We start from the raw sequence: 26990 nt of genomic DNA, 5'->3' as shown, positions 1-26990 counted from the left end.
CTGGGTTTGCACAGCTTGGTTTTCTTCACAGCAGCAATGATAGTAGTATCATGTTTGTGTTTAAAGGATGAGGCCGTGTTTTAGTCAGAAGCTTATTTTAATGACTCCCGTTCTCAACAACATACATGTGCTTACTGCCGCCTTGCTCTACTTCCCTATATGGTACGATAAGTTGACTAAAAAATAGTATTGTAGCTTAGCGTTCAAACATGTAATAACATCCAATCATAACATCCCCCTTTTTCTAAGACAAAATGTACTAACATGAAATATTAGCTGTCAGTTATTTTAACCATTTCTCATACAGCATAACCCTGCTACAGATATGCAGTATAAACAGTTTATCAGATTGCATAACCCATATCTAAGCGAACATTAGACCAGTTAGAACACTTTCACAACATCAACGAATATACACTTTGTTCAATATGTTTAACTATATTAAATTAAGCCTATTAGGCTTTCTGATTTCTCTTGTGGACCTTCTTAACTCAGGTTCACTTGGAGTAGATGTGTGAGAGTCCATAGTAGGTGTGGGAATTGCCTGAGATTCACCACAGGTAACACTGAGCTCACCAACAGTCCCTTGAGTTTTTAACAGACTGCAACGATTGTGTCTGAGGATTTGTCCATCATCAGTTCTCACAGTGTATGATCATGGAGCAACTTCTTGCAGGACAGTCGCTTTTGTACTCCATCCATCAGCGTCCTCAATCCTGACTGTGTTGTCGGTAGTCAATGGAGGGAGATACTTGGTTGTTCTGTCATAGAATGACTTTTGCATCATTTTCTGCTGTCGTAGCTTATGTTCAATCTTTGAGGGATTATTTTTCTTTAATTGTTTGGTTGACTTGGCAAGGTTGTTCGGAGCTTCCTCTGCATCAGCAGTTCAGCCGCACTGAAGAGGTTATGCTCTGTAGCTCAATAGAGCCAGATACAGATCCGAGTCAATGGCTTTATTTAGGAGTTGCTTGAGAATGTGAACCCCCTTTTGAGCTTGCCCGTTTGACTGTGCATAGTGTGGGCTTGACATCACATGCTTGAAATTGTATTGCATTGCAAACTTCTGCCATTCCTTGCTGTTGAGGCAGGGGCCATTATCGCTCACTACAGTGCGTGGAATGCTTTGTCTGGCGAAGATTTTGCACGTGTTATCACACAGGTTGATGACAAGTTTGCCAGCAGTGCCATCTCAGGGTAGTTTGAGATGAAATTGGTCCATTCCTACTTTTTAACAGCAGACCATCCACAGTACTAAGCTCAGTTGCACCCACAGTACTAAGCTCACCTATGACATGGTAAAATTGTGGACACGAGCCAGCTGGCCATTCCTCATCCATGTTCCTCATGACATGCCCATAGCTCTGCATCCTCTGCTGTAGCCTCAGCAATTTGTCTTGACAATTTGTCAGACACAGGTAGTGTAGCAGACACCATGTTCACATGACACTGTATGTCTTCATCAGTTTCACTCACACTGCTGCCTGTAGTTGCTCTGCATAGGGCATCAGCGAGGACTAGGTGTTTACCTGGAGTATATATCAGTTCAAAATCATACTTTTGCATCCTCATCATTAACCGCTGAATCCGTGGAGATATTTTGTTTAGATTCTTTTTGATGATAGCCCCAGTGGTCGATGATCAGTCTCAACTTTGAAAGACGGCAGGCCGTACACATAGCTATGGCACTGCTCCAAACCATATGCCAGTCCAAGACATTTTTTTTCCGATCTGAGCGTATCGGCATTCAGATGTTGTCATAGCCAGGGATGCAGAGGCCACCGGTTTCCAGTGCTCACCCTGAGCCTGGAGCAGAACAGCACCAATACCATCTTTGGAGGCATCTGTAGACAGTTTTGTCCTCTTCGTGTGGTCATAAAATGACAACACCGTTGCTGGGGTCAGTGTGTTTGCATGCTCATGTTTCACTGTCCATTTAAATTCACAGTCTCTGTGCAGAAGTTCCTGTATGCATGATGTCTTTGCTGTCAGATTGGGAATTAATTTACCAATGAAATTGACCATCCTTATAATGCGTAGCACACCTGATTTGTCCGTGGGCCTTGGCATGATCTTTATTGCATGTATTCTGTCTTGATCTGGTTGGACACCACGTGCAGAGAGCTAATCGCCAAGGAAGAGGATCTCTTGAACCCCAAACTCACATTTACTCTTGTTGTGTTTTAGTCCATACTTTTGTATGCACTCCATAACTCTTTTCAGCCTCTCATTGTGCTCTTTGGCTGTGGACCCCCATATGATGATGTCATCAATGTATACCCGAACTCCATCCAAGCCCTCGATGATCTGCTCCATCCCGCTGTGAAATATTTCAGGTGCTGACTTTATTCCAAAAGGCAGTCTGAGAAAGCAGTGTCTGCCGAAGGGAGTACTAAAGGTACAGTACTTTGTGCTGCTTTCATCCACTTTCAGCTGCCAGAAGCCGTGTTCCATCAAGCTTCGTGAAGTAGCTGGCACCTGACATTTCACTGATGATCTCTTCCCTTGTGGGTATTTGATAGTGTTCATGTTTTATGCTCTCATTTACCTCATGTAGTCTTTCAGTCCAGATTCTTTCTTTTTTATTTGTGGCTTATTTTTCATCGCCTTTACATCACACATGCTTATGAGATTTGCTTTCGCACCAGTGTCCAATCTCATGGTGACTACAGTCCCATTTATCATTAGAGGTGCTATCCATATATCTTCTCTAGTGAAATAATTTACATTGTCTGGATTATTAATTTGTTTTCTTTCACAATTCACCATACCAACAAAGAACGTGTCACTGAGATCAGGCTCCTCCACTAAGTTCACTGATGGGTTAGTAACCGGTTGGTTAACCTGGCTGATGATCCTACTCCATATAGGCCATGTTAAGGGCTTAGGGACAGCAGGCAGCTGGTCCCTGGATCCCGCAGAAGAGAGTCGAAGAGAATCCAAGAAAGAGAGTCCAAGAAAAAGAGTGAGCAGGAGGTGTCCTACAGTTTTATAGACTCGATGGTGATGCCATCCCCAGAGGTCAGGTCAGCCAATGGACTAACAGTTTGGGGTTCCTTGGAGAGTTCACACCTGGAAGTGACCTGTTGGGGGATATTTGCATGGCCTTTGTCTGTGACCATGCGCTCAGGGACAAAGGCTACCAGGCTTTTGGGCCTAGTCTTTCCCTTTTGAGCAGGCTGAGGCCTTCTCATTATCAAACTGAAAGTTAACATTAATCCAGAAATGAACAATCATCTATGGGATGCCGGTTGCACCTACACATGGCACGGTAAGTTGACTACAAAACAGTATTGCCGCCTAGCGGTCAAACATGTAATAACATCCAATCATAAGAAGTAGCACCTGGATGGTGCCTTTTAAATGCGTGTGCATGTTCATAATTAACCTGGAATATGAAGTTATCCCACACTTGGGATTTGAATGACACATCTGCAAGCTCCGATTTCATGCAGTTCATTCTCTGTACGCTAGACATCCATCCACACATTCACGCTCGCTGGGGTGCAGGGCCTGTCTGCCGCTGCCTGCTCTGCTACTCTCTCACTTCTTTTTCTAGACTGTACATTCACCAAATTAACGCTTTGTATGCCACATTTACGCACTCCGGTCCACCTCTGTACCTGTACAGAAGTGCCTGTACCGTGACGCTTTGGTAAGAATACGTGTATTGTTACACCGCTAGTGCCTATGGAATAACACTAATTAAAGGATTTGCCGTTACATCCTTCAGTCTGCTTTTAGAAACATTTAAAGAGACCATGCAGCTCCCTTAGACCTGAATCTGTCTGCAACATGAGCAGCATACCTAAAAGCCCTTTTTCTCTATTTAAAACCAGACAGATAGGAAGAGTAATCTTGCGAGTTTGCCACAGGATGGGGACAGCAGCTTCCAGCATTTTTCAGATGGATAAATAATTGCAGATTTGAAAAAAGCATGTTAATCATTTCCTTATAATAAATGGACATGCTAGTGACCATACAGGCCCACCAACTCCAGCATACAGGCAGCAGTGGTGAGTGAGGGCCTTAAGATTCGATTCTCGGTTTCCCCGTGAAATACCTAGCTAGCAGGATTTAACTTCTTTTAGTTTGTATTCCTCTTGTTATTTAACTACTTTGACAATTCTTTCTGAGTTGTCTTTTCTACTAAATAAACTAAATAAATGTCATGTTAGAAACATGGCTTGTAGAGAACCCTGAGGTCCTCCGGTTCCGGCCTTTTGACCATACCACACGTAAGTTCAAAAAAGCACGGGGAGGCGGCTTTCAGTTGTTATGGGCCCCGACTGTGGAACAGCCTGCAGGAGAGCCTCAGGGTCGCGGAGACTGCTGAGGTCTTTTCAACCAGGCTTTTAATTTAAATCTTAACTCTTTTTCATTTCTTTTAGGCAGTGCTAATGAGAGAACTTTTCATCCTTTTTTACTGTTTTAATCTCTGTGTTTTAGCCTTCATGCTTTATTTTTTTATGGCCTCCCATGTCTTATGCTCTTATGCTTTTATGTTCTGGTTCATGTTTTTAGCCTCTGTGCTTTTATGTTTTAGTCCCTCATGTGTTAAGCCTCCTTATTTTAACCCTTTACTGTTTTAGGCAACAGTTTTTAATCTCCAGTGTTTCCTCAGGGGGCCTGCCAGATTGGGAGTTGTCTCTGGTCTGGCCGCGGGGGGTGATGTCCCATGGACAGTTCCGGCCCTGGGTGACTAGAGGGCTCTGCACCTTGGTGCGGAGGCTCCTGTCTGCCCGGGTTGGGGTGGTCTCTGTGGCGGTGCTCCCTGCGACCTTGGACTGGGATCTCCCCCAGTGTGGTTGGCCCCCTAAAGGTAGCTTCCTCTAGCCTCCTCTGTACCTCAGGTCTCGCTGCCCGGCCATGTCTCTGTAGTGACAGCTAGTGTTTGTGTAGGTGTGAGTGTGTGTGTCTGTGTGTCAGCGTGGCTGTGTGTGTATGTGTGAATGTGTGTATGAACGTATACATATTTGTGTATGTCTCTGTGCATGACTGTGGGGGTGGGTTCTTTTAACTTTCTTCTCCGGATTTTATTTGATGTTTCTCTTTTTCTGTACATCTCTGTCAGGCACTTTGCAATACTTTTCTGTATGAAAAGCGCCGTATAAATAAAGGTAGATTTGATTTGATTTGAATAGCCAGGAAATGCAAGAAGGTAGGGTTAGGGTTTTTTTAGGTTGGATGAAGAGAAGGGTCAAGGGAATGATGAGAGGGTTGATCGCCAGGGATGATTGCCGTGGGTCGAGTGTCGGGGATGAAGGATGTGGGTCGATCGTCAGGGATGAATGGTGTGAGGTGGGTTGAGGTTTGTATGGATGCCACACCTGCCCGGGGAGCGCATGCTGCTTCATCAACCCCCAAAACTTCATTGGATGAGACGAGAATGGACTGTTCGGATATCGCTTGGATGGCTGTGCATGGCTTAGGTAGTTTGGGATGACCAGAGGGTATTTGAGAAATGGATAGGAGTGTTGTTGAGGCTTGCATGTAGCGATAGGTTGTAGGTGGTAAATGTTGGACGCCTGAGGAAACCAAAATTGCAAAGACGAACATAATTTAAAAGTTGGGTTGACGGGGGAGAAGATGCATCCTGTACGTAGGGTCTGGATGCCGGGGATGAGGAGGTCGGCTGCCGGGGTGAGTGTTTGGAGCAATATGGGGGTTCTGTGTTGCGTAGGTCTGATTAACACATTTATGCGAGGGTAAAAATATAAAATAGAGGGGCTTGTGCTCCGGCGAGCTGTAGGGTTAGTATAGCAATTATATGGATTTAGGAATGAGAGGGGGTTGGCGTGGGTAATGAAACTGGTTATTGATACGTTTTCGATGGAAGGGAAGGGTAAGTTGTGCATGTAATGGAAAGATCTGAAGTGGCACCCTCCTGTATAATACGATGAAAGGGTTTGAGGGGCGAGGCTGTTGAGGACTGCTTGCTGGGATGCGGTGACCAGGCAGAGGAGCTGTGGGTTCAGTTGTGTATGATATGATTTATGTGATTTGATATGATTTCAATTCAATTCAGTGGTCTCATCGATGTGAGATGATACCATCCACACAGCACAATCTGTTACATTTATTCAAACAAAAAGACACTAAAATATGAATTGACAGTTTTATTACTGAGCTCTTCCACACATTTATATGAAAACAATACTTTCAGATTCTACTTCTTTAATACAAAGAAGAACTATAAAGATTGTGATATATATCCATATTTTCACTTTGAATCAATGACATTGGATTGTTGATCACTGAATCAAATTCAGATCAATGTATCATTACATCCTTTTATGGCGGTGTAAATATGTAAAAAAAGAAATTCACTAATGAGAAACTGACGATTAAAGCAATAACTATAAGAGTTACTGTATGGCACACACCAGGAACATTACTTTGATAAAATACAAATAGAGCTAAAACATTTCAGACAATGAGAAATGTTTTACATTACATTACATTACATCAGATGTTAGCACCAGAAGAGACAAAGTATACAATATGGGGAGCATACCTATGTTCCCCAGGTCCATATGTTCACCTTTTTACAGAAAGGGTCCTATGTTGTCTGTTATTTTTTGCACAATCAGTGCTGAATTCCCCGGAAAAAGGCTTATTTAGACCCTAACACTACCACCTAACCCTGACCTTAACCCTACCCCTAACAAAAAAGGTCCAATGGTTTCCGAGAGGGGAACATAGGGATGACCCCTAAAATATGAAATATTGATGACAACCTGTCCTTTCTCTCTGTTTGTGTCCCAGGCTGAAGAAAGACGGAGACTCACTCACCATCCCCAAAGTGAATGAAGGCGATGAGGGAATGTACACCTGCACTGTTAAATCTGAGATAGACCAGGACTCAGCCTCAGCCCGCCTCACTGTGTTAGGTACACTCACATACACAACAGTGCTGGAGCCAATGACATTGGACAAGGAGTTGAATGTAAAACTGAAGAATATTTCTGAACCCAAATATGTCACATGTTGTTTAAACTTAAACTGGTCTATCACACAGTAATACCATATGTGTTTTTCATGTAAAAACGTTTTAAAGAAATTACTACAGTAACAAATGTTGTAGCGTTGTGAGACCATCCTGATCTCGCAAGCTCCATTGTATTTTACTCTCAGATCAGTCTGGTAACCTGCGGCAGAGAAAATTTGGAGAAGGTTTTCCAAGCGACCGAAACAATCAGCGTTGGTTTTGAGGCGGGTCGAAGTGTGATGCAAAGAGAAGTGACTGTTATGTGTATTTGGCCCGTATGTTGGTGATAAACAGATAGTTTACCCAAGCAGCAACCAGTATTTTTGCCCCCTCCTAAAAGATCTCCAAAAGAGAGTTCCCAGATGGATATGCAGAGAAAATGAGAATAAATCCATCTGGCGGAGGCAGGTTACAGATGTAGTACCAGCACTTTACACACACACACACACACACACACACACACACACACACACACACACACACACACACACACACACACACAACACACACACATTGTCATTGGTGTTTTATATTTTCATCTTTAGATATTTACTGTAAATGCCGTTTCCTTTGACACTGTGCTATTTTTCAGCTCTCTGTCTTCAAATGGAAATTATGCATGTTTTACTGTCACTGCAGTTTACTAAAATACTACTTACCTAGCTTAGCTTTAACTCCACTTACTCCCACTGATGCAACAGTTTGCATGCAGTGAATGGAGATGCTGTAGTGCTGTGTAGACAGTGCTGTAGTGAAGCTATATTGTAGATTGTTTGAACATCCTGTGTGACCATTGTTTTGATGTTTGAGACTTTTTCCATTAATGACAGTGAGCCACAGGAATAAGCTACTGTTATTTGTTAACCTGTTAAAAGTCAATGATTATTTTTCTAACAGAACCCACAGTTTTTTAAATATAGTATAACTAATATCTTAGTATTCCAACATAAGTTAATCTATTACCATAGAATTAGTAATATTATCAGTACTACTATTATTTCCACATACTTATTCTAGATATTTACAAATAACTCATTAAGGGTGATCATACTGATATGTTTTTAATCAAATCAGTTACATTATCCATTATAATATATATTAACATTTTTTTATATTTATAAAGTTTTTTAGTTTATATTATATATATGTATTTATCAAAAAACACGTTTTTAAATTGTTTTGAATCTTTAGCCACTACTTTTATCAGTAAATGAATGTGAATGCATGTTTTTCAACAGTTAAAAAATCATGACTTCATACTTTAAAATTCCAATTAAAAAAAAAAAAAATACAACCCATTCGATTTTTTTTGTCATGTAAAGTCACGTAAATCTGTTCAGTAAGACCCCTGAATCTATAATATGTCAAATAAATATGCATACCCTGAATGTTCCCACACACAGAGCTCTCATCACGTCTGGAGTGACTTTTCTTATTAACTTCCTGTACTGACTATTTTAAGACACAGTGTCTCAGTGGAAAAGGGGTGACATCTAGTTGATTTCTTTCACAGAATAAACCTAAAGCGTCAGATTGAGTAAAATACAATACATTTTCCAATAACATACAGCAGGAATGTTTGTAATCCTCAAGGACAAATTATTTTTGTTAGTTGACCTACTGGGTTAACACAGTCTACCCATTATTACCCATTATAATTTATCTTTCAATATAATCATCAATGCAAAAGTCTCAAATGTAAATATGATGATTACATGATGTCTCAAACTGGAGCTTAGTGACGCTGACTTATATTAATATGATGTGTACTAAATGACATGTTTACTGTTGTGCTCCCTTGCTGTTGACTAGCTGGTAGACTAACTTGAAAACTCTAACCTTTATACCCACTTCCTGGTCCTTGACAGAGGAAGCCTCCCTCAACCCCTCAGTCTCTAGTGCCTTGCCTCCAGGTAACACACGGCTCGGGTGCAACTCTTTCTTATTATTTTATTTCCTCTCCTGATTTTTATTTCTGTTCTTATTGTTTTACTTTACTGTCTAAACTTTTGCCTCTGCTGTGTTCTGATATTCATATTAAATACAGTTATAATGGATTTGATTGTATTGTCTGCCAAAGAAGATATTTTCCTCCATGTGTGTTGGAGAGAAGAGACTGTACAGAATGGATTTGTATATCGTGCACCACAATCCATACTGTCAAGTCATTTAATGTCATAACAAGTGTGAAAATGTTTGTTCAGATAGTTTCACTCATTCTTAGTTTTTGTTTGTTAATATTATTAGTAATAGAGTATTTTTTCTCATTTGCCCTCGTTTCACTTGGGGATATATTTATTTATTGCCTGAAACAAGTAAAACTGTTGATATTGAAACTTATCAGTGAACTGGGAGGACACTAGGAGGTGTTATTGGGTGTTATAACAAAATCCAGAGGTCTATCTGAACTGAAGTTTAATTGATTACAATAGATGACATAGTATATAGTCATTGTGTGAGTGGGAGGTGTTTTGCATGCCTTTGGTTGTTTGTATATGTGTTTGTTTGTGTTTTCCCATGTCTAAGGTCAGGTTAATCCCTGTTTCTCTGCAGACCGTCCAGACCCTCCCATCGATCTTGATGTGTCAGACCCCGCAGCCCGCAGCGTCCGCCTCACCTGGATCCCTGGGAGTGACCACGGGAGCCCAATCACGCGTCAGTATAGGAAAGAAATGATAATGAAGGGATGTCGATATATAAATACTAATTCCTAAAGAAGTGAGATACATTTTAAAATGATAAGGTTTGTAAAATGAATGTTACCGGCTCATTCAACTTGAAAGGATATCAGGGGATTAAATTACATAATAGGAGAGGAGAGTACAGGAAATAACAACTGTAGGAGATTCAAGAGAACCAGCTGAACCCATTCAAGATCACAATAACCCCCTAGACTTCCACTGCTTTGACAATAAGTGGCCTCCTCTCATGCGAGTTGTGTGTTTCTGCAGAATTCCTGGTCCAGTTTGAGGAGGACCGCTGGGAGCCGGGTAGGTGGCAGGACCTTTCCAATTACCCTGGAGACCTCAACTCTGTCATCCTGCAGCTCGCTCCCTTTGTCAACTACCAGTTCAGGGTCATCGCCCTCAACTCAGTGGGCCAGAGTCAGCCCAGCCGCCCCTCGCCACGATACAAGACCAGTGGAGCTGGTGAGAAGCACACTCTGCTAAATATAGTTATATAGGTTTGAAGACACATGTAACTCTTAGTTTGCTTAATATAGTTCATGTGCCTTCCTGTCAGGATAAACATTTCATTATTTTGTTGACTGAGGGCTTTAAATCACAACTTTCCTACATTTTGTACGAATGGATTTAACTTTAAAATGAAGTGTCCTCTTGAAATTAACAGTTGAACTCAATAGGACACTGTTGTAAAACTCAGAGGACCTGGGGTCAAGTTGTTGTCTCTTAGCTGGGGCCACTCAAACATGGAGGCAAGGCAAACAAACTCATGTGAAATCAAAAGATTTGGTAAGATTGTTATTCACGACAACGGTAATGACACCCGATTACGTCAATCGGAGGTCACTAAAATTAATGTCGAGTTGGTGTGTGCTTATGCAAAAATCAATGTCGGACGTAATTTTCTCTGGTCCCTTGCCCAACTTGACTTGCGATTACATGTATAGCCGCATGTCATCATTCCGTCACTGGCTGTCTGGATGGTGCCCGGTAAATAATGGGCTTCGTAGATAATTGGCAGTCTTTCTGGGGAAAACCTGGTCTTATTAGGAGAGATGGTATTCATCCTACTTTGGAGGGTGCCGCTCTCATATCTAAAAACCTGGATGCAGTTTTTAGCGGTGTAAAACCATGACAACCCAGTGTTGGGATCAGGAAGCAGCGTCGCAGTTTAATACATCTCTCTGCGCTGCCCTTATCGCAGGTGCCCAGGAAGCAGGGTGGCAGTCTTACACACCTCTCTGCACTCCCTGAGGGGTATTTTCCAGCTCAGTATAGTATACAAACGCTGTGTGCCCCACGATCATCTAAATTAACCAGATCAAAAATGAACAGAAGAGGAGCTTTACAGAAAAACTCGATACAAATCAACGCAAAATCTGTGATTATGCAACAAAATCATGAAATAATATGTGGACTTTTAAACATCAGATCTCTGTCATCTAAAGCTGTATTAGTAAATGATCTGATATCAGATAACCATATTGATTTACTCTGTCTGACTGAAACCTGGCTGTGTCATGAAGAATATGTTAGCCTAAATGAATCCATTCCTCCCAGTCATATTAATACTCATATTCCTCGAGGAAGTGGTCGTAGAGGAGGGGTCACAGCTATTCATGACTCAGGCCTATCAATCAACCCTAAACCTAAACTAAATTATACTTCATTTGAAAGTCTTGTTCTTTGTCTTTCACATTCAACCTGGAAAACTGTGCAGCCAATTATACTTGTTATAGTGCACCGTGCTCCTGGTCCGTACTCTGATTTTCTATCGGAATTCTCACAGTTTCTGTCAAATTTAGTCCTTAAATCTGATAAAGTAATCATTGTAGGAGATTTTAATATTCACATGGACATTGATAATAATAGCCTTAGTATTGCGTTTATCTCTCTATTAGATTCGATTGGTTTTTAGTCAGAGTGTACATAAACCTACTCACTGTTTTAATCACACCCTCGACCTTGTTTTGGCTTATGGTGTGGAAATCAATGACTTAATAGTCTTTCCACAGAATCCTATTTTATAAGACCATTATTTAATAACTTTTGAATTTATATTACAGGACTACTTACCTCTGGGCAAAAGGTTCTACACTAGATGTTTATCTGATAGTGTAGAAACTTAAGTAATTAAATTTAAGGAAGCGATTCCATCTGCATTTAATTTAATGCCTTATCGTAATATTCAAGATTCCTGTACTGACGTTAGTTTGTCTGAAATTGATCACCTTGTTGCAAAGTGTTGCAGGCTCACTACGAACAACACTTGACTCTGTTGCTCCGTTAAAAAAGAAGATAATGAAACAGAGGAAGTTATCTCCGTGGTATAACTCACAAACCCATGAATTAAAACAAATATCGCGAAAATTGGAAAGTAAGTGGCGCTCCGCTAAATTGGAGGAATCTCACTTAGTTTGGCAAGAAAGTCTAAAAACATATAGGAAGGCTCTCCGTAATGCCAGAGCAGCCTATTACTCATCTTTAATAGAGGAGAATGAGAAAAATCCTAGATTTATTTTCAGCACTGTAGCCAGGCTGACAGAGAGCCACAGCTCTATTGTGCCATGTATTCCTATAACCCTTAGTAGTAACGACTTCATGACCTTCTTTAATGACAAAATTATAACTATTAGAGACAAAATCAACTCGCTTGGCACCAATTTTTCTTCAAACCCAGGAACCTAAGAAACAACTGTACAACCTGATATATTCTTGGACTGCTTTTCTACAGTTGATCTTAACAAATTAACATCTACTATTTCGACATCAAAGCCTTCTACTTGTTTCCTAGACTCTATTCCAACTAGGTTACTTAAAGAAGTGTAACCTTTAGTTAGCACTCCTGTATTAGATACGATTAACATGTCTTTATCAGCAGGTTATGTACCAGAGTCTTTTAAAGTAGCTGTAATAAAACCTCTTCTTAAAAAGCCCAGTCTTGATCCTGAGGTACTAGCCAACTATACACCTTTATCTAACCTTCCTTTTCTCTCTAATATCCTCGAGAAATTAGTCAATCAGGCAATCAGGCAATCAGGCAATCAGCTGTGTGACTTTTTACATAATAATGAGTTATTTGAGGACTTCCAATTAGGGTTTAGAGCGAATCATAGCACTGAGACCTTCTAATAGCTTCAGACAAAGAACTTGTTTCTGTGCTTGTTCTACTAGATCTGAGTGCTGCCTTCGACACTATTGACCATCGCATCCTGCTACAGAGACTGGAGCATCTAATTGGCATTAAAGGAACCATATTGACCTGGTTTAAGTCATATTTATCAGATAGATCTCAGTTTGTACATGTTAATGACAAATCCTCCATGCACACTAAAGTCAGTCACAGAGTCCCACAGGGTTCTGTCCTTGGACCGATTCTATTCACCTTATATATGCTTCCCTTAGGAAATATTATAAGGAAGCACTCCATAAGCTTTCATTGTTATGCTGATGATACACAATTGTATTTGTCGATCAAACCAGAAGAAACTGATCAGTTAGATAAACTTCAAATGTGCATTAAGGAAATAAAAAGCTGGATGACCTGCAATTTTCTGATGTTAAACTCTGAAAAACTCAGATAAACTGAAATTATTGTACTTGGCCCCAAAGGCCTCCGAAACTCAATAGCTAAAGATATTGTTACTCTTTATGATGTTATGTTGTCCTCCAGCACCACAGTACGAAATCTGGGTGTTATTCTTGATCAGGATATGTCCTTCGATTCTCACATAAAACTAACGCCAAGGACTGCATATTTTCACCTGCGTAATATTGCAAAAATTAGGAACAATCTGTCTCAGAAAGATGCAGAAAAACTAGTCCATGCATTTGTTACTTATAGGCTGGACTAATGCAACTCCTTATTATCAGGCTGCTCCAATAAGTCTGTTAAGAGTGTCCAGTTGGTCCAAAATGCTGCAGCTCGTGTACTTACTAAAACAAATCGAAGAGAACCTATTTCTCCGGTATTAGCTTCTTTGCATTGGCTACCTGTAAAATCTAGAATAGAATTTAAAATCCTTCACCTTACCTACAAAGCTCTTATTGGTCAGGCTCAGTCGTATCTTAAATAGCTCATAGTACCGTATTACCCGACTAAATCGCTGCACTCTGAGAATGCAGGGCTACTTGTCGTATCAGAGTCTCCAAAAGTAGAATGGGAGGCAGAGCCTTCAGCTACCAAGCTCCTCTACTGTGGCCTCAAAGTGTTATTCTGGAGGCAGACACTGTCCCCATATTTAAGAGTAAACTAAAACTTTCCTTTTTGATAAAGCTTACAGCTAGGGCTTACAAGCCCTCAGCTATGTTGTTATTTATTAAAGCTGAGCTTGTTCTGCTTAATGATGCTGCTATAGGCCTAGTCTGCCGGGGGACAATACTTTTCCTGATACTATGAGCTTCTCTCCTCTCTGTCTGTATCATTCATGTCTCATCAATGCATGTTTCTAATTCAACTTCTTCCCCGGAGTTGTTTGTGCTTGGTCGTCTCGCAGGTCTCTGCTGTTCGTGGTGGTGCCTGCTGGTCCTGCATGACGCTTCCTGCTGCTATTATCACTGTTACTCACATATACTCTCACTAGTTTAATAAACTATAAAATTTGTAGCCATAAAAACACCATCAGCGGTATGTCTCATTGTATCGTAGCTGCTATTGCCACTACTCATCATTGATCATGTTTGCCACTATAATTACTATCATTTTCATAATCTATCACCTTAGCTTTGCTTGTTTACACTTTTCTGCTGTATTAACTGCCATAATATATAAGTCATATTCACATTACTATGGATATTGTTGTGGTTGCTGTTGCGCTTTGGTTGCTTGCATCTCTGGAAGTGTGTCTGTCTGTCTCTCTCTGTCCATCTGTGCGTCTTTTCTATCTTTCTCTCTCCTTTTCTTCCTCCCCAACCGGTCAAGACAGATGCCGTCCTCCACAGAGCTGGGTCTGTCCGACGTTCCTGCCTGTTATAGGGAAGGTTTTCGTTGCCACCGTACTCTATGGAGGAATTGTTGGGTCTATGTAAATCATAAATAAGTCATAGAGTGTGGTCTTTACCTACTCTGTAAAGGGTCCTGAGATAACTTTTGTTATGATTTGACAAATAAAATTCAACTGAATTGAATTAACAAGCCAGATATTGCTGTATGCTCTCATATTGCAGCCTTGCTCTAAAATAAATGATTGTTTTATTTTAAAGAAATAATTGGAGCAGAGTGGAGGAGCTTCCTGAACACAAAATGAGTTTGTTTGAAGCACTTTCTTTTAAATAATTAAAATGCCTTTATTGTAATGATGTAGTCATGTTAGACCTAAAAACAAACTCGTTTTCAATTTGTGTTTTACATGACGTCCACATGATTGAATAGCTTAAAGAGGGTGTAAATATTTAAAATCACCATAGATGGTGTTGTTTCGCCCACAATATTCATCATAGCTGAAATAAAGTAACCTGCCTCGGCCAGATGGATTGATTCTCATCATTTCCGCTTTGGTTTAGCTCACACCCATTTTCCATACAAAAAGGTGACAAACAAAGGAAACTTAACCAATGTATGCTTGTGTAGTTCCAAGAATATATACATAAAGACTACACAATGCTTTTAAAAATAGTTTTATCTTATCTTAAAGAGATATGAAATTGTCCCGTGGGTTTGTAGCCCTTTCCTTTAAGGTAAAAGTAGAACAGAGTAAAGACTACTGGCCAGTACACTTCAGGCTTCTCAGTAGGTGTTAAGCCAATTTAACGGTACGTTATAGTGTTGATGTTGTTCAATAGGAGTGACTTTTGTTATGTCAAAACTAGCTCCAGATGCTATTCCCAGAGGTCTGCGAGGATGGGGATCCAAGAAGGATAATATGGAGATCACCTGGGAGGTAAAACATGTACAAGATTACAGTTAAAATTTAAAATAGCAAAACAAAATATTAAGAAAACAAATCAATTATCTTTCCTAGTGAGCTTTTTTTTTAATTTGTTTTCTTTTCTACAGCCTTTGCTTGATCTGGAGAGAAATGGCCCAAACCTGCACTACAGCATTTGGTGGAGACGGAAGGATTCAGGAGAGGAGTGGAGTAATGTGACAACAGTTGGGTCCAAACATGTCATCCACAACACAGAAGCCTACATGCCTTATGAGATCAAAATCCAGGCCAGGAATGAGTTTGGACATGGACCTGAGTCGAACGTGGTCATTGGATACTCTGGAGAGGACAGTGAGTAGATACACACTGGATATCAGCTTGTCAAAGCCGATACATCATTGATTTTTGAACTAAAACTGGTAGATATTTTCGAGCTGACAAAACTCAGCCTCTCACAATATCATCAGTGAATCCTTTCACCTTGGTGACTGCAACGCAACAAGAGCACTGAGGGAATTTGTTCTTATTTCTGCATAAACAGAGCCAAACCTTTCTAACTATTCACACACACTGTGTCCCTTTTGATGTGTGTAGAGCCCACTGATGCTCCCACTGACCTGCGGGTGTCAAAGGTTGACAGCACCAAGGGGACCATACACTGGAAGCCCGTGGACATGAATTCTGTCCAAGGAGAGTTCAAGGAGTACAGAGTGAGACTAAAACTGTGTTTTGAGAATGATAATGAACCACAAAGTTTGTCTATAAACAGACTGATTCTCAGTTTCTGACAATTTCACTGTTTTAATCCCCTCACCCTCCTCTGTTATTGTTACCCATTAACCCCTTCCTTCCCCTTATACCTCCCAGTTGTACTACTGGCGTGAGTCCAGTCAGGTTGCGGGTCTTGTGGTCAGTAAGGAGAACAAGACCAAAGGTTTCTACAGCAACATGGCTGAGCCATCTGGCATCCTCAGTGACCTGGTTCCTTACTCTAAATACAAGATGTTCATGGTTGTTGCCAACAACCTCTTTGAAGGTCCTGCCAGCAACACAGTGGAATTCACTACCAAGGAGGGAGGTGAGGATTCACAACTAAGATATTACATCCATGAGAGGCTGACATCTCGTGCTCTTATAGACTATACACTGTATAGTTGATATATACTTAGCTTTCTGAAAAATGAAGCCAATGCAGAAGTGCCTTAAACCTGTGTTCTTTCTAATATCCAGCAGGGGACAACTCCACTGGCAAGTCAATGAGAAAACTTGATTTAATACCTCAGTAAACATTTTCCTAATGAGTTTATGGTCTCAATCACTAGTTACAAGTCTTCTTCAATACAGCAGATGTTCATTTTGTAAATCAAGGTCCCATTTAGAGTGAATGAGGTAAATGAGAAAGCAGGGAATGCTTTAGGGCATTGCTACCTTAGCACCTTGCAAACAAAGGTAACAATAGCTAGCTAGCACTAGCATTAGCTGGTAACACTTAAGAGGGAAATGATTTTCAACTGGATCTGTGTCACTGCAGCAGCAAGCACCTGGAGCTATCCGCTTACACGCTGGCACTAGTCCACCACATGACCCTCTTCAGTGTTTAGCTAAGCAAAGAGCAATTAAAACAACATTTGCGGAGCACTCGGCTCTTCCTCCTCCGTCCGAGTCCCTGTCAAAAAATAAAATAAAAAAAAACTATCTCTTTTATCAACTTTTAAGATTTTCATCTATTTAATTTTCTTTTAAGTTCCTATCTATCTTATTCTGCAATTTCCCAGCTTGGGATCAATAAATAGAATAGAATAGAATTACTTTAATGATCCCAGACTGGGAAATTATTTTGTAATAGCAGTAGTGGGTCAGCAAATAAAAACTTTGTACATAACATAAACAGAATAAAATATATACATAGTGTATATATACAGTGCACAGTGTACTATAAACAATAAACAATAATAATATATACAACAAAATATGAAAAATATACTATAACAATAATAATATATACAAAAAAACAGTAGAGAGAGCGGAGTTCTCTGTCAGGCAGAGGGGAGAGAGTTTGCAGCCAATCACAGAGCCAGCCTTCCTGATCAGTTTGTTGAGTCTGTTGGTGTCGCTGGCGCCAATGCTGCTTCCCCAACAAACCACAGCAAATAAAAGTACACTGGCCACCACAGACTGATAAAAGATCTCCAACATCTTGCTGCACACATTGAAGGATCTCAGCTTCCTCAGGAAGTAAAGTCTGCTCATCCCCTTCTTGTAAACAGCTTCAGTGTTAGATCTCCAGTCCAGTCTGTGGTTGATGGTAACACCCAGGTACTTGTAATCCTCCACCGCCTCCACATCTTTTCCCAGAATGCACAGAGGTTGGAAAGCTGTCATCATCTCCTTCCTGAAATCTATCACCATCTCTCTGGTCTTGCTGATGTTCAGCCGCAGGTGATTCTGTCCAGTCCACTTCACAAAGCTGTCCACCAGTGCCCTGTACTCCTCCTCCTGTCCCTCACTTGTACACCCAACAACAGCCGAGTCGTCAGAAAACTTTTGCAGGTGACACGACTCAGTGTTGTAATGAAAGTCAGTGGTGTATAAGGTGAACAGGAAAGGAGACAGTACAGTCCCCTGTGGAGCTCCTGTATCACTAACCACCACATCAGACAGAACACTGCCCATACGGACAAACTGTGGCCTGCCTGTCAGGTAGTCAGTAATCCAGGAGATCATTTTGTCATCCACTCCCATCACCTACAGCTTCTCCCCCAGTAGCAGTGGCTGAATGGTGTTAAAAGCACTAGAGAAATCAAAGAATGTGATTCTCACAGTACCTCCTCCACCATCCAGGTGCAAATGGGCTCGTTGCAGCAGGTAGATGACAGCGTCATCAACTCCCAAGTGGGGCTGGTAAGCAAATTGCAGAGGGTCTAGCAGGGCTCTCACCTGCGGCCTCAGGTTGACCAAAACTAGTCTCTCCAGCACCTTCATGACGTAAGATGTGAGGGCCACTGGTCGATAGTCATTGAGGTCTTATGGTGACGACTTCTTTGGAACAGGAATCGGGCAGGAAGTCTTCCAGGAGGAAGGTGGTGAAGGTGGAGGAGGAGGAGGCAGAGGAGGAGGATGAGGAGGTGGAGGTGGAAGAGGTGGAGGAGGAAGAGGTGGAGGAGGAGGAGAGGTGCTGCACAGGTGAGCTAACAGCAGGGGATTGAGGGGGGGAGGAACGTACACACCGATAATGATGGCAGACGTGAATTCCTGGGGCAAATAACAAGGCCTCATCCCCACAGTCAACAGTTCAATGTCCGGGGTACAGAGACGTTTCTTTACGTGAACGTGACCGGGATTACACCACCTCTCACTCACGTACAGTGCAATCCCTCCTCCTTTTTTCTTTCCGCTGCTTGTCACGTCCCTGTCCGCCCGAACAGTGCTGAAACCGGGAATCGCCACGCTGTGGCCCGGGATGCATGGGTGAAGCCATGTCTCCGGGAAACAAAACACACTGCACTCACGATATTCCCTCTGAGCCTTTATCAGCGCGGCCAGCTCGTCCGTCTTGTTCCCCAGAGACCTCACGTTTCCCATGACGATCGCCGGTACAGCCGGTCTGTGTCTCCTCCTCTTCATCCTCCGTTTCACTCCAGCTCTGCAGCCACGGCGTCTCCTCCGCAGCTCCTTCGGGACCTCAGGTCTGGCTCCAGGCAGCAGTACAGGTTCACACAGCGCAATCAGCTGGTTGCGTATGTAAACAATGCGCTCAGTGATGCGCTCCTGACCCTCCGTTGCTAGGGTGAGCAAAACCATCACAAAAACAACACAAAAAGTGCAGTGAAAGTTCAAAAAAAGAAAGATGTACGTCCTCTCTCAGGAAATATTAATTACGGAGAAGAGTCGCCAAAAGTTGAGCAAAAACCAAAACACAAACACAACAAAAACTTTTTAAAAACTTAAAAACCCACGGGAGCTGCTGTTACAGGCTGCCACCTAGTACGGCGCCATAGCAACCACAGAGGTAGTGTATTTCTATTTTATTCTATTCTATTCTATCAGAGAGTGAGTTAAATCAGCAGTGATTGATCATATGACCCACTAAGCACTTGTTGCCTTTTTGCTGAGTATTACAATCGGTGTGTCTGTGGAGACATTCCCTCTCCAGATGCAAATGCACTGCTGTCAGTCAGCAGCGGTTGGTCTGCCCAGCTTGGGACATGAAGTCCCAGAGGCTCACTGCAGTTACATCTTACGGCCAAACAAATATCTCAGTTCTTATGATTACTTTATTATTACTTAACTTTAAAATGAAACTTTATAGACCATAATGTCTTGTCCTTGTGTGTCTGTAGTGCCAGATGCTCCGAAGTTTTTCAGGATTAACCGGAGGAATTTTGACACCATCTACCTTGAATGGGACAAACCTCTGGAGCCCAACGGCATTCTGATAGGCTACCAGCTCAAGTACAAAACAGGTGACCTGCTCCCTCAGTTCTCACACATACATACACACTTTCAAACATTTAGACATAAAGACTTCTGTCTTCTTCTACCTGGTGATTATATACTGAACAGTATGAACTTTAAAAGTGCTTGTGAGTAATTTTCTTTGGTTCATGGTTTTTATTTAAGTAAATTGTATTTGAAACCATACAGCTGTAACCACTTATTCAGAAGTGAATGAAAGTGAATGCTCTTACAATGTCTGTTTTAGTCAGCTACTGTATTGTAAAAGTACTACACATATGCGAATAACAGCAGTATGTAAAGTATGTCAAAGGGGAACCAGGAATTAGCTCAGAAGGATCTGAACATCGGTAATGATAAATTCTAGGTAATAACTGGAAGTTTCGTTAAATGGTAAAACTATGAGGAAAAGCTTACTGCGGCAGTACCAGACTCCCTGATAATCAAACAAATAACAATAATTCTGATAGCAAGCCAACCCATCTGTCCCTTTCTCTCATTCTTCTGTGGATGTGATTGCAGTTAATGGCACCAGGGTGGGTCGTCCCCAGTTGGAGACTTTCCCTCCTAATGTGACAGAGTTTACCCTTCACCTACCAGACCGATCTACCCGCTACAAGTTCTACCTGTCAGCGCTCACCCAGGTGGGAGAAGGAGAGGTCTATGCTGAGGAGTCCCCACACTTCGCCAATGAAGGTGAGTGTTTCTACATTTGACAGTTTGTTTGTTGTTTGCGCTTCCAAAACCATTATTGTAGTTGAAAATGCATCTGAGACACTGAAACTCATCAAGCTTTACTCAGCAGCCACTTCACCAGAGTGACAAACAAATACCTGAGCCATTCTGCCCTCACATGTTAGAGTTCATTATTTTAAGGACAAGGCACTAACTGGTATGCTGCGTTCACTTGTAATCGGAAATTGGATATTCCAACTTCTGAGTCAGGCTTGTAGTAAGGGCAGAAGTGTAACAGGAACGTGTGTGTGTGTGTGTGTGTGTGTGTGTGTGTGTGTGTGTGTGTGTGTGTGTGTGTGTGTGTGTGTGTGTGTGTGTGTGTGTGTGTGTGTGTGTGTGTGTGTGTGTATTTAAGAGGGTAACACATAGGGGACGGACTGGAAGTAGAGAGGTGAATGGGTTTCAATAAAGTTTACAAAAGAGCAAAAAAAATTACAATTGGCAACACACGTGACAAGATGGAGGCTCTGAAAGAACAGTCCCCAAAGCAATTTCAGTCAAAAGCAACTGGACTTGGTTATTTGTCTAGGAAGACGTTTCACCTCTCATCCAAGAAGCTTCATCAGTTCATGTACGCATTTGATGGTCCAACTATCTGGTGTGGAGATCCAGGTATTTAACCTCTCACAAGGCTGATGATGTCACTGGAACCCTTTGGGCTCCAAGTGCCAACGACTGTCGATAGAGTTGCAGTCGTTGGTGGGAAGTTGGTTTCGACTTTGTTAGTGCTCTATTGGCTCTGAATGACAGTCGTTGGAGTCACAGGAGAACAGTTGTTCTTAGAGGTTAGATTGTTAAATCTCCTGGGAAGGGAGGAAAGGGCAAAATTGTAAATTGGAAATAAGTGGTGTCTTAGGGTATTTCCACACAATTGAATACGACTTTTTTTTTTCTCCATCGTTAAAAAGTTTTCCGTCCGGACACGGACTCGGCTCAAGAAATATCTGCGTCCACAGAAAATCAGTGAACTAAACCGTAAAAGCGCTGTAATACACATGCCAGGCCTGGATGTGGCGCTGTAAATGCCACAGAAATACACCAACAAAGGAGAAGAAGAGCGGGAGAGACGCTGTTGTGTATAATCATAATACAAACACCGGAGAGTTTCTTTCCAAATCTGGAGACTTCCCAAATCCACATCCATGCTAGAGAGAAATCTGTCCACTGTTTCTGGTGTTAGTGAAGACTTTTGTGGTGTTTTGGACTCTGATGCATGAATTATTCTGTAGTTATCATCCTCAATGAGCAGAGACTGTGAGCCCCTTCCCTGTCCCAAAGCACTCACAAGCGGGCACTGTCTCGCTACTTTTTGCGACCTTCTTGGCAACTTTAATTATTAAAAGCTACTAGCGACCAATTTAGCGACTTTTTCAGATCAGGGAAAAACATATCTGGTCAGCCTAATTCATTCACATACATGTGGCTCAGTACAGTTCAATCTGTGGGTCCGTGTCTCTCACCACACAGCAGCGCTGTTGTTGTTATGTGATGCCGGGATTAGAGGTCAGAGGTGGGGCGATGACGGCATTGTTTAACAAAGTATGAGGTTTCACGGGGGGCGTTCCCAAATCTTCCCACTCTGGGACCTTGTTACAAATGATACAGTTTTCAGGCTTCGATGACGCCGGCTGTGTGTGGATGGTCGGCCTAACAATTACTAAAGTTGTGCGGTTACAGGAAAACTTGTCCTCGTGTGGACGGGCCCTCAGACCTCTGCCTATGTTTAGGGATGGTTTCTCTACTTTTATATAGATGGCTTCTTTTACTCCTCTTTCAAGGCCTGTGAGCTTGCAAGCCTGTTCTGAAAGAGGCCGCTAGAAACAGTGTATCTCAAATCTTATGGAGTACAACTTTAAGTTAGACACCAAAAGGTGACGGTTAAGGTTAGGCAACACAACGACTTGATTAGGATTAGGGACACAGACACTGCTGCCAGGACACAAACTTATGTCCCCTGGGTGAAAGTCCTGTGCGTTTTATACTGTAATTGGTATACACATGAAATAAATACCTGGAATACACAAGCATTCCAGTGCATTACGTTCGTAGTGACATGAATGAACAGTGAATAGTAACAGCCTGAAAAATCCCCTGTGCAGACCCAAAACAATAATGAATTGATACTACTAAATACTGATTCTACTAACTAAGTATTGTGGTTATATCTAAAGCTGGATATATCTAATTTCTGTCATAAAGCTCCACCAAAACTTTTATTAAAACCTCATCAACATCTCTTTCTGTTTAACTAACATTTCCTGAAAACTACAGCAACTGGCTGTTTTAGAATATTACTGAGCTTTTTGTAAAAATTAGAGTATATTTCTGTGAGCTGTTATATCTGTCTTTGGGGTGAAAGCTAACCTGATTTATCATATGATTTGTCAACCTGCAATTCTCGTGTGATCTTGTGTTATCATGAATAGAATTCAGCTTCTGTGCAAGGTAAGGTGACAGGCACAGAGAGTAAGAATAATAGTCTTATCCTTCAACACATTTCACTAATCAACTTGAAACTTGCCTGAAATAGATAATAATTTTTAGAAGTTCAACATCGTGTCTGACCCAGTTTCTCATTAGAGTTACTGGACCTGTCCCTGACTAGTATTGTGTCCAGTGTCTCCTAGTATGGCAGTCTGTTGTTTATTATGTAATTGCACCATTTGCAGACTTTTTCTCTGCATGGGAACTAGGTTGGTTCGATAATGTGTCAGCAATGTGAGAGTCTGGTTGTGTGAACTACTGGAACCAGTGTGTGTGAGAGACGAGTGAGGTTAAAGAAGACCTTTAGTAAACACAGGGCTCTTTGTTAGCAAGTGTGTGTGTGTGTGTGTGTGTGTGTGTGTGTGTGTGTGTGTGTGTGTGTGTGTGTGTGTCTTAGATTACTGCTTCCACCCCAGTACAATGGAGGTGAATGTACAAACCAAATAAATGTGAAAAATTCAACTGAACCAAACCTGAACAGATTGCATGGTTTACCATTAGTGCTTAGTGAGAATAAGTGTGGAAGCGACCTTCCAACTGCTGTGGTGTCTGTTTTACACCTCTCGCCTCTCTCCTTTGTCCATTTCTCTTTCTGTTGGCAGAAAACTTTACGGACTTTACAGGTCTAGGTAATGGGGAATGAGAAGTGCGGTATGCCTGTAGCCTTTCCCCATCCCCATCCTCCATGTCTGTCTCTATCTGCTCACCTTAACACCAAACAGCAGTGCAGTCCACCTTCATGAAATTGTTCACTCAAGTGCAGTTGTACCACCCCCTGCAGCTCACACTGACAACAGAGAGAGCTATGGTATCAGGTATTCAACAGGTTAAGGCAGGCAATATAATTAGATTTTACAATTAACATTTTGTGTTATGAGTTTTTAAAGGCACAATATATAATCCAAGTCCTGCAATCACTCTGCATGTATGCAGAAATTCTCAAAAGGGTCAAAATAGGGCTATAATTCAATATCAATTGATTAATACTACAACTTAGTTAATCGTCTTTCAGTTGAATCAATATGAAAAAAATCATAAAGAAATTTTGTGATAAACAATTATTTCTAAATTGACAACAACCAGCACATAAACTCAAACTTCTCAGAAAATATTATTTTTAATAGCTGAGGTAATATCATTGGAATATTGTAGTTTTTTTTGTTTCATAATAAAACTTCACATTGAACACATATGCATCAACATCAACTGGATAACATAACCCAAGAAATTCACATACGTAAGATTATATCGTGATATCTTGACATAAAGTCCTCCTTCCATATCAAGATATTATATCTTCAAAATTATATATAAATGTCTCTCGGATATATTTTTCTATCATGTTGTCATAAAAACCGAGGCCAGATTGCGTTACGACAATATTTACTTCATTCTGATTCTTGCATATTATGTTAATTTTAATTCACACATGAGTATACAAAACTAGGATTATCGTTATCGAGAAATGAAATACCTGTATCTGGATAGAGGATTTTGGCCATATACAGGTCTAGGTTAACACTGTGACGTCAAACAAGAGTGAATTTCCTCAGTTGTTATGGAAATTGATCAGTTGACATGCAAACTTAGTAGTTATACAGTATATATATTATACAAACATCAAGTTTTGCGTTTGTAAAATACTTGTTTACATTAGCAGCATTGCGAGCAGATAGGGGGAGAGGTAGATATAAAATACTTGTTGAAGTTAATGTACTGAATGTCCCTGCCCGGGATCAATAAAGGTATATTTTAGTTTACATAACACCAGTTTTAAAGTCACTGCATTGGCTCCCCGTCCGTTTCAGGATTGATTTAAAAGTTCTTCTACTAGTTTTTAAGTGTCTTAACGGTCTTGGGCCCTCTTACCTATCTGACTTGCTTTTACCTTATCGGCCGACGCGGACCCTGAGGTCCTCCAGCAGCGGCCTTTTAACCATACCACAGGTTAGTTCAAAAAAGCACGGGGAGGCGGCTTTCAGTTATTATGGGCCCCGACTGTGGAACAGCCTGCCGGAGAGCCTCAGGGTCGCGGAGACTGCTGAGGTTTTTAAAAAGAGGCTTAAGACCCATCTTTTTAACCAGGCTTTTAGTTAATTGATTTCTTTTAGTCAGTGCTAATCAGAGCACGTTTTATCCTTTTTTACTGTTTTAATCTCTGTGTTTTAGCCTTCATGCTTTTATTTACATGTCTTATGCTCTTATGCTTTTATCTTCTATTTCACGTTTTAGCCTCTATGCTTTTATGCTTTTATGTTTTAGTCCCTCGTTTTTAGCCTCCATATTTTAACCCTTTACTGTTCTAGGCAACAGTTTTTAATCTCCAGTGTTTCCTCAGGGGGCCTGCCAGTTTGGGAGTTGTCTCTGATCTTGGCCGTGGGGGGTGCTGTCCCGTGGACGGTTCCGGCCCGGGCGGCTAGAGGGCTCTGCACCTTGGTGCGGAGGCTCCTGTCTGCTCGGGTTGGGGTGGTCTCTGTGGCGGTGCTCCCTGTGACCTTGGACTGGGATCTCTCCCGGTGTGGTTGGCCCCCCAAAAGGTAGCTTCCTCTAGACTCCTCTGTACCTCTGGTCTCGCTGCCCGGCCATGTCTCTGTAGTGACAGCTAGCGTTGGTGGAGGTGTGAGTCTGTGTATCTGTGTGCCTGCATGGCTGTGTGTGTTTATGTGAATGTGTGAATGAACGTATATACATTTGTATGTGTCTCTGTGAGTGACTGTGAGAGGGTTGGGTTCTTTTAACTTTCTTCTCCTGATTTTATTTGATGTTTCTCTTTTTCTGTACATCTCTGTAAGGCACTTTGCAATACTTTTCTGTATGAAAAGCGCCATATAAATAAAGTTTGATTTGATTTGATTTTAAAAAATGACTAACTTAAAGAAAATCAATCACATAAGACTGCAAGTTATTTTTTATTATTTAAATGGATTTATTTATTGTTTTTAGATCAGCTCAAACTCATCTTAATATATCAAAAATATTGATAAAGGAACCAGCCAACAAGGAATGTTTTCTGTTTTTCTGTCCAAGCAACTGTCAAAACCCACATCAAAGGTTATACGAAGAAGACATAAAGACTGAAGCTTTATGTGAAAACTGACCAGACTGTGTTTTTTTATTGGACTGAACTGCTGTCTATGCTTTATTTTCTTTCTTTTGTCAACTCTCCATCTCTCCTCTGTGTAAAACTGCTGTTTGTCTGCTGCTGTGTGCTGTCAGGGATTGAAGAAGCTCACCCAGAATGCTCACATTAAATACTTTTCTCTTTGAGTCACATATTTAGTGACTGAAATATAAGGAACAAGTTATATGAAAATGTGCCTTATCTGCTACATCACATCACATACAGTATTTCACACATTATAAATCTTTTGATTCATGTTCTACCAGATGGTTTTCGTGATCAGGGGCCTCATTTATAAAACTGTGCTTAGAATCCTTCCCAAACATTGCGCTCCCACAAAACCATGAATGTGCTGCGCAAAAAAATAATAATTGAGATTTATAAAACTGTGCGGCGCACATTTGCACGCAACCTTTCCTTTATAAATACTGGCTACTGTGGTGAATTAAATAATTTTAGGTTTGGGGAAGGACTCAGAGGGTAGAGTAGTCTTTATTAAAACCCTAGTGAATGGTAAAAAGATAGCTTTTGTTTCTGTTTATGCCCCTAAATCCTTTGATGGCAGCTTTTTTGATTATCTGACTAAACTTATGCTGGATTTATCTGATTTTGGTCTAATAATAAGAGGTGACTTTAATGCAGTTTGGTTGCAC

General features: G+C 41.2%; 1 protein-coding gene across 1 annotated transcript in view; it reads left to right on the top strand.

Moving 5' to 3' along the window:
* The window catches only part of nfasca (neurofascin homolog (chicken) a), a 115136-nt gene that overhangs the window by 44707 nt on the left and 43439 nt on the right, over window positions 1-26990 (top strand). Inside the window, exons 13-23 of the mRNA XM_083939120.1 lie at window positions 6769-6893; window positions 8860-8904; window positions 9545-9646; window positions 9943-10140; window positions 15484-15554; window positions 15671-15893; window positions 16137-16252; window positions 16410-16620; window positions 19883-20005; window positions 20520-20693; window positions 23819-23845. Of these exons, the coding sequence (XP_083795246.1) occupies window positions 6769-6893; window positions 8860-8904; window positions 9545-9646; window positions 9943-10140; window positions 15484-15554; window positions 15671-15893; window positions 16137-16252; window positions 16410-16620; window positions 19883-20005; window positions 20520-20693; window positions 23819-23845 (1415 nt within the window). The remainder of the gene's footprint in view (window positions 1-6768; window positions 6894-8859; window positions 8905-9544; window positions 9647-9942; window positions 10141-15483; window positions 15555-15670; window positions 15894-16136; window positions 16253-16409; window positions 16621-19882; window positions 20006-20519; window positions 20694-23818; window positions 23846-26990) is intronic.

This window comes from Echiichthys vipera, assembly GCF_963691815.1.
Source record: "Echiichthys vipera genome assembly, chromosome: X".
Classification (NCBI taxonomy): domain Eukaryota; kingdom Metazoa; phylum Chordata; class Actinopteri; order Perciformes; family Trachinidae; genus Echiichthys; species Echiichthys vipera.
This window is presented reverse-complemented; position numbering and strand designations above follow the sequence as displayed.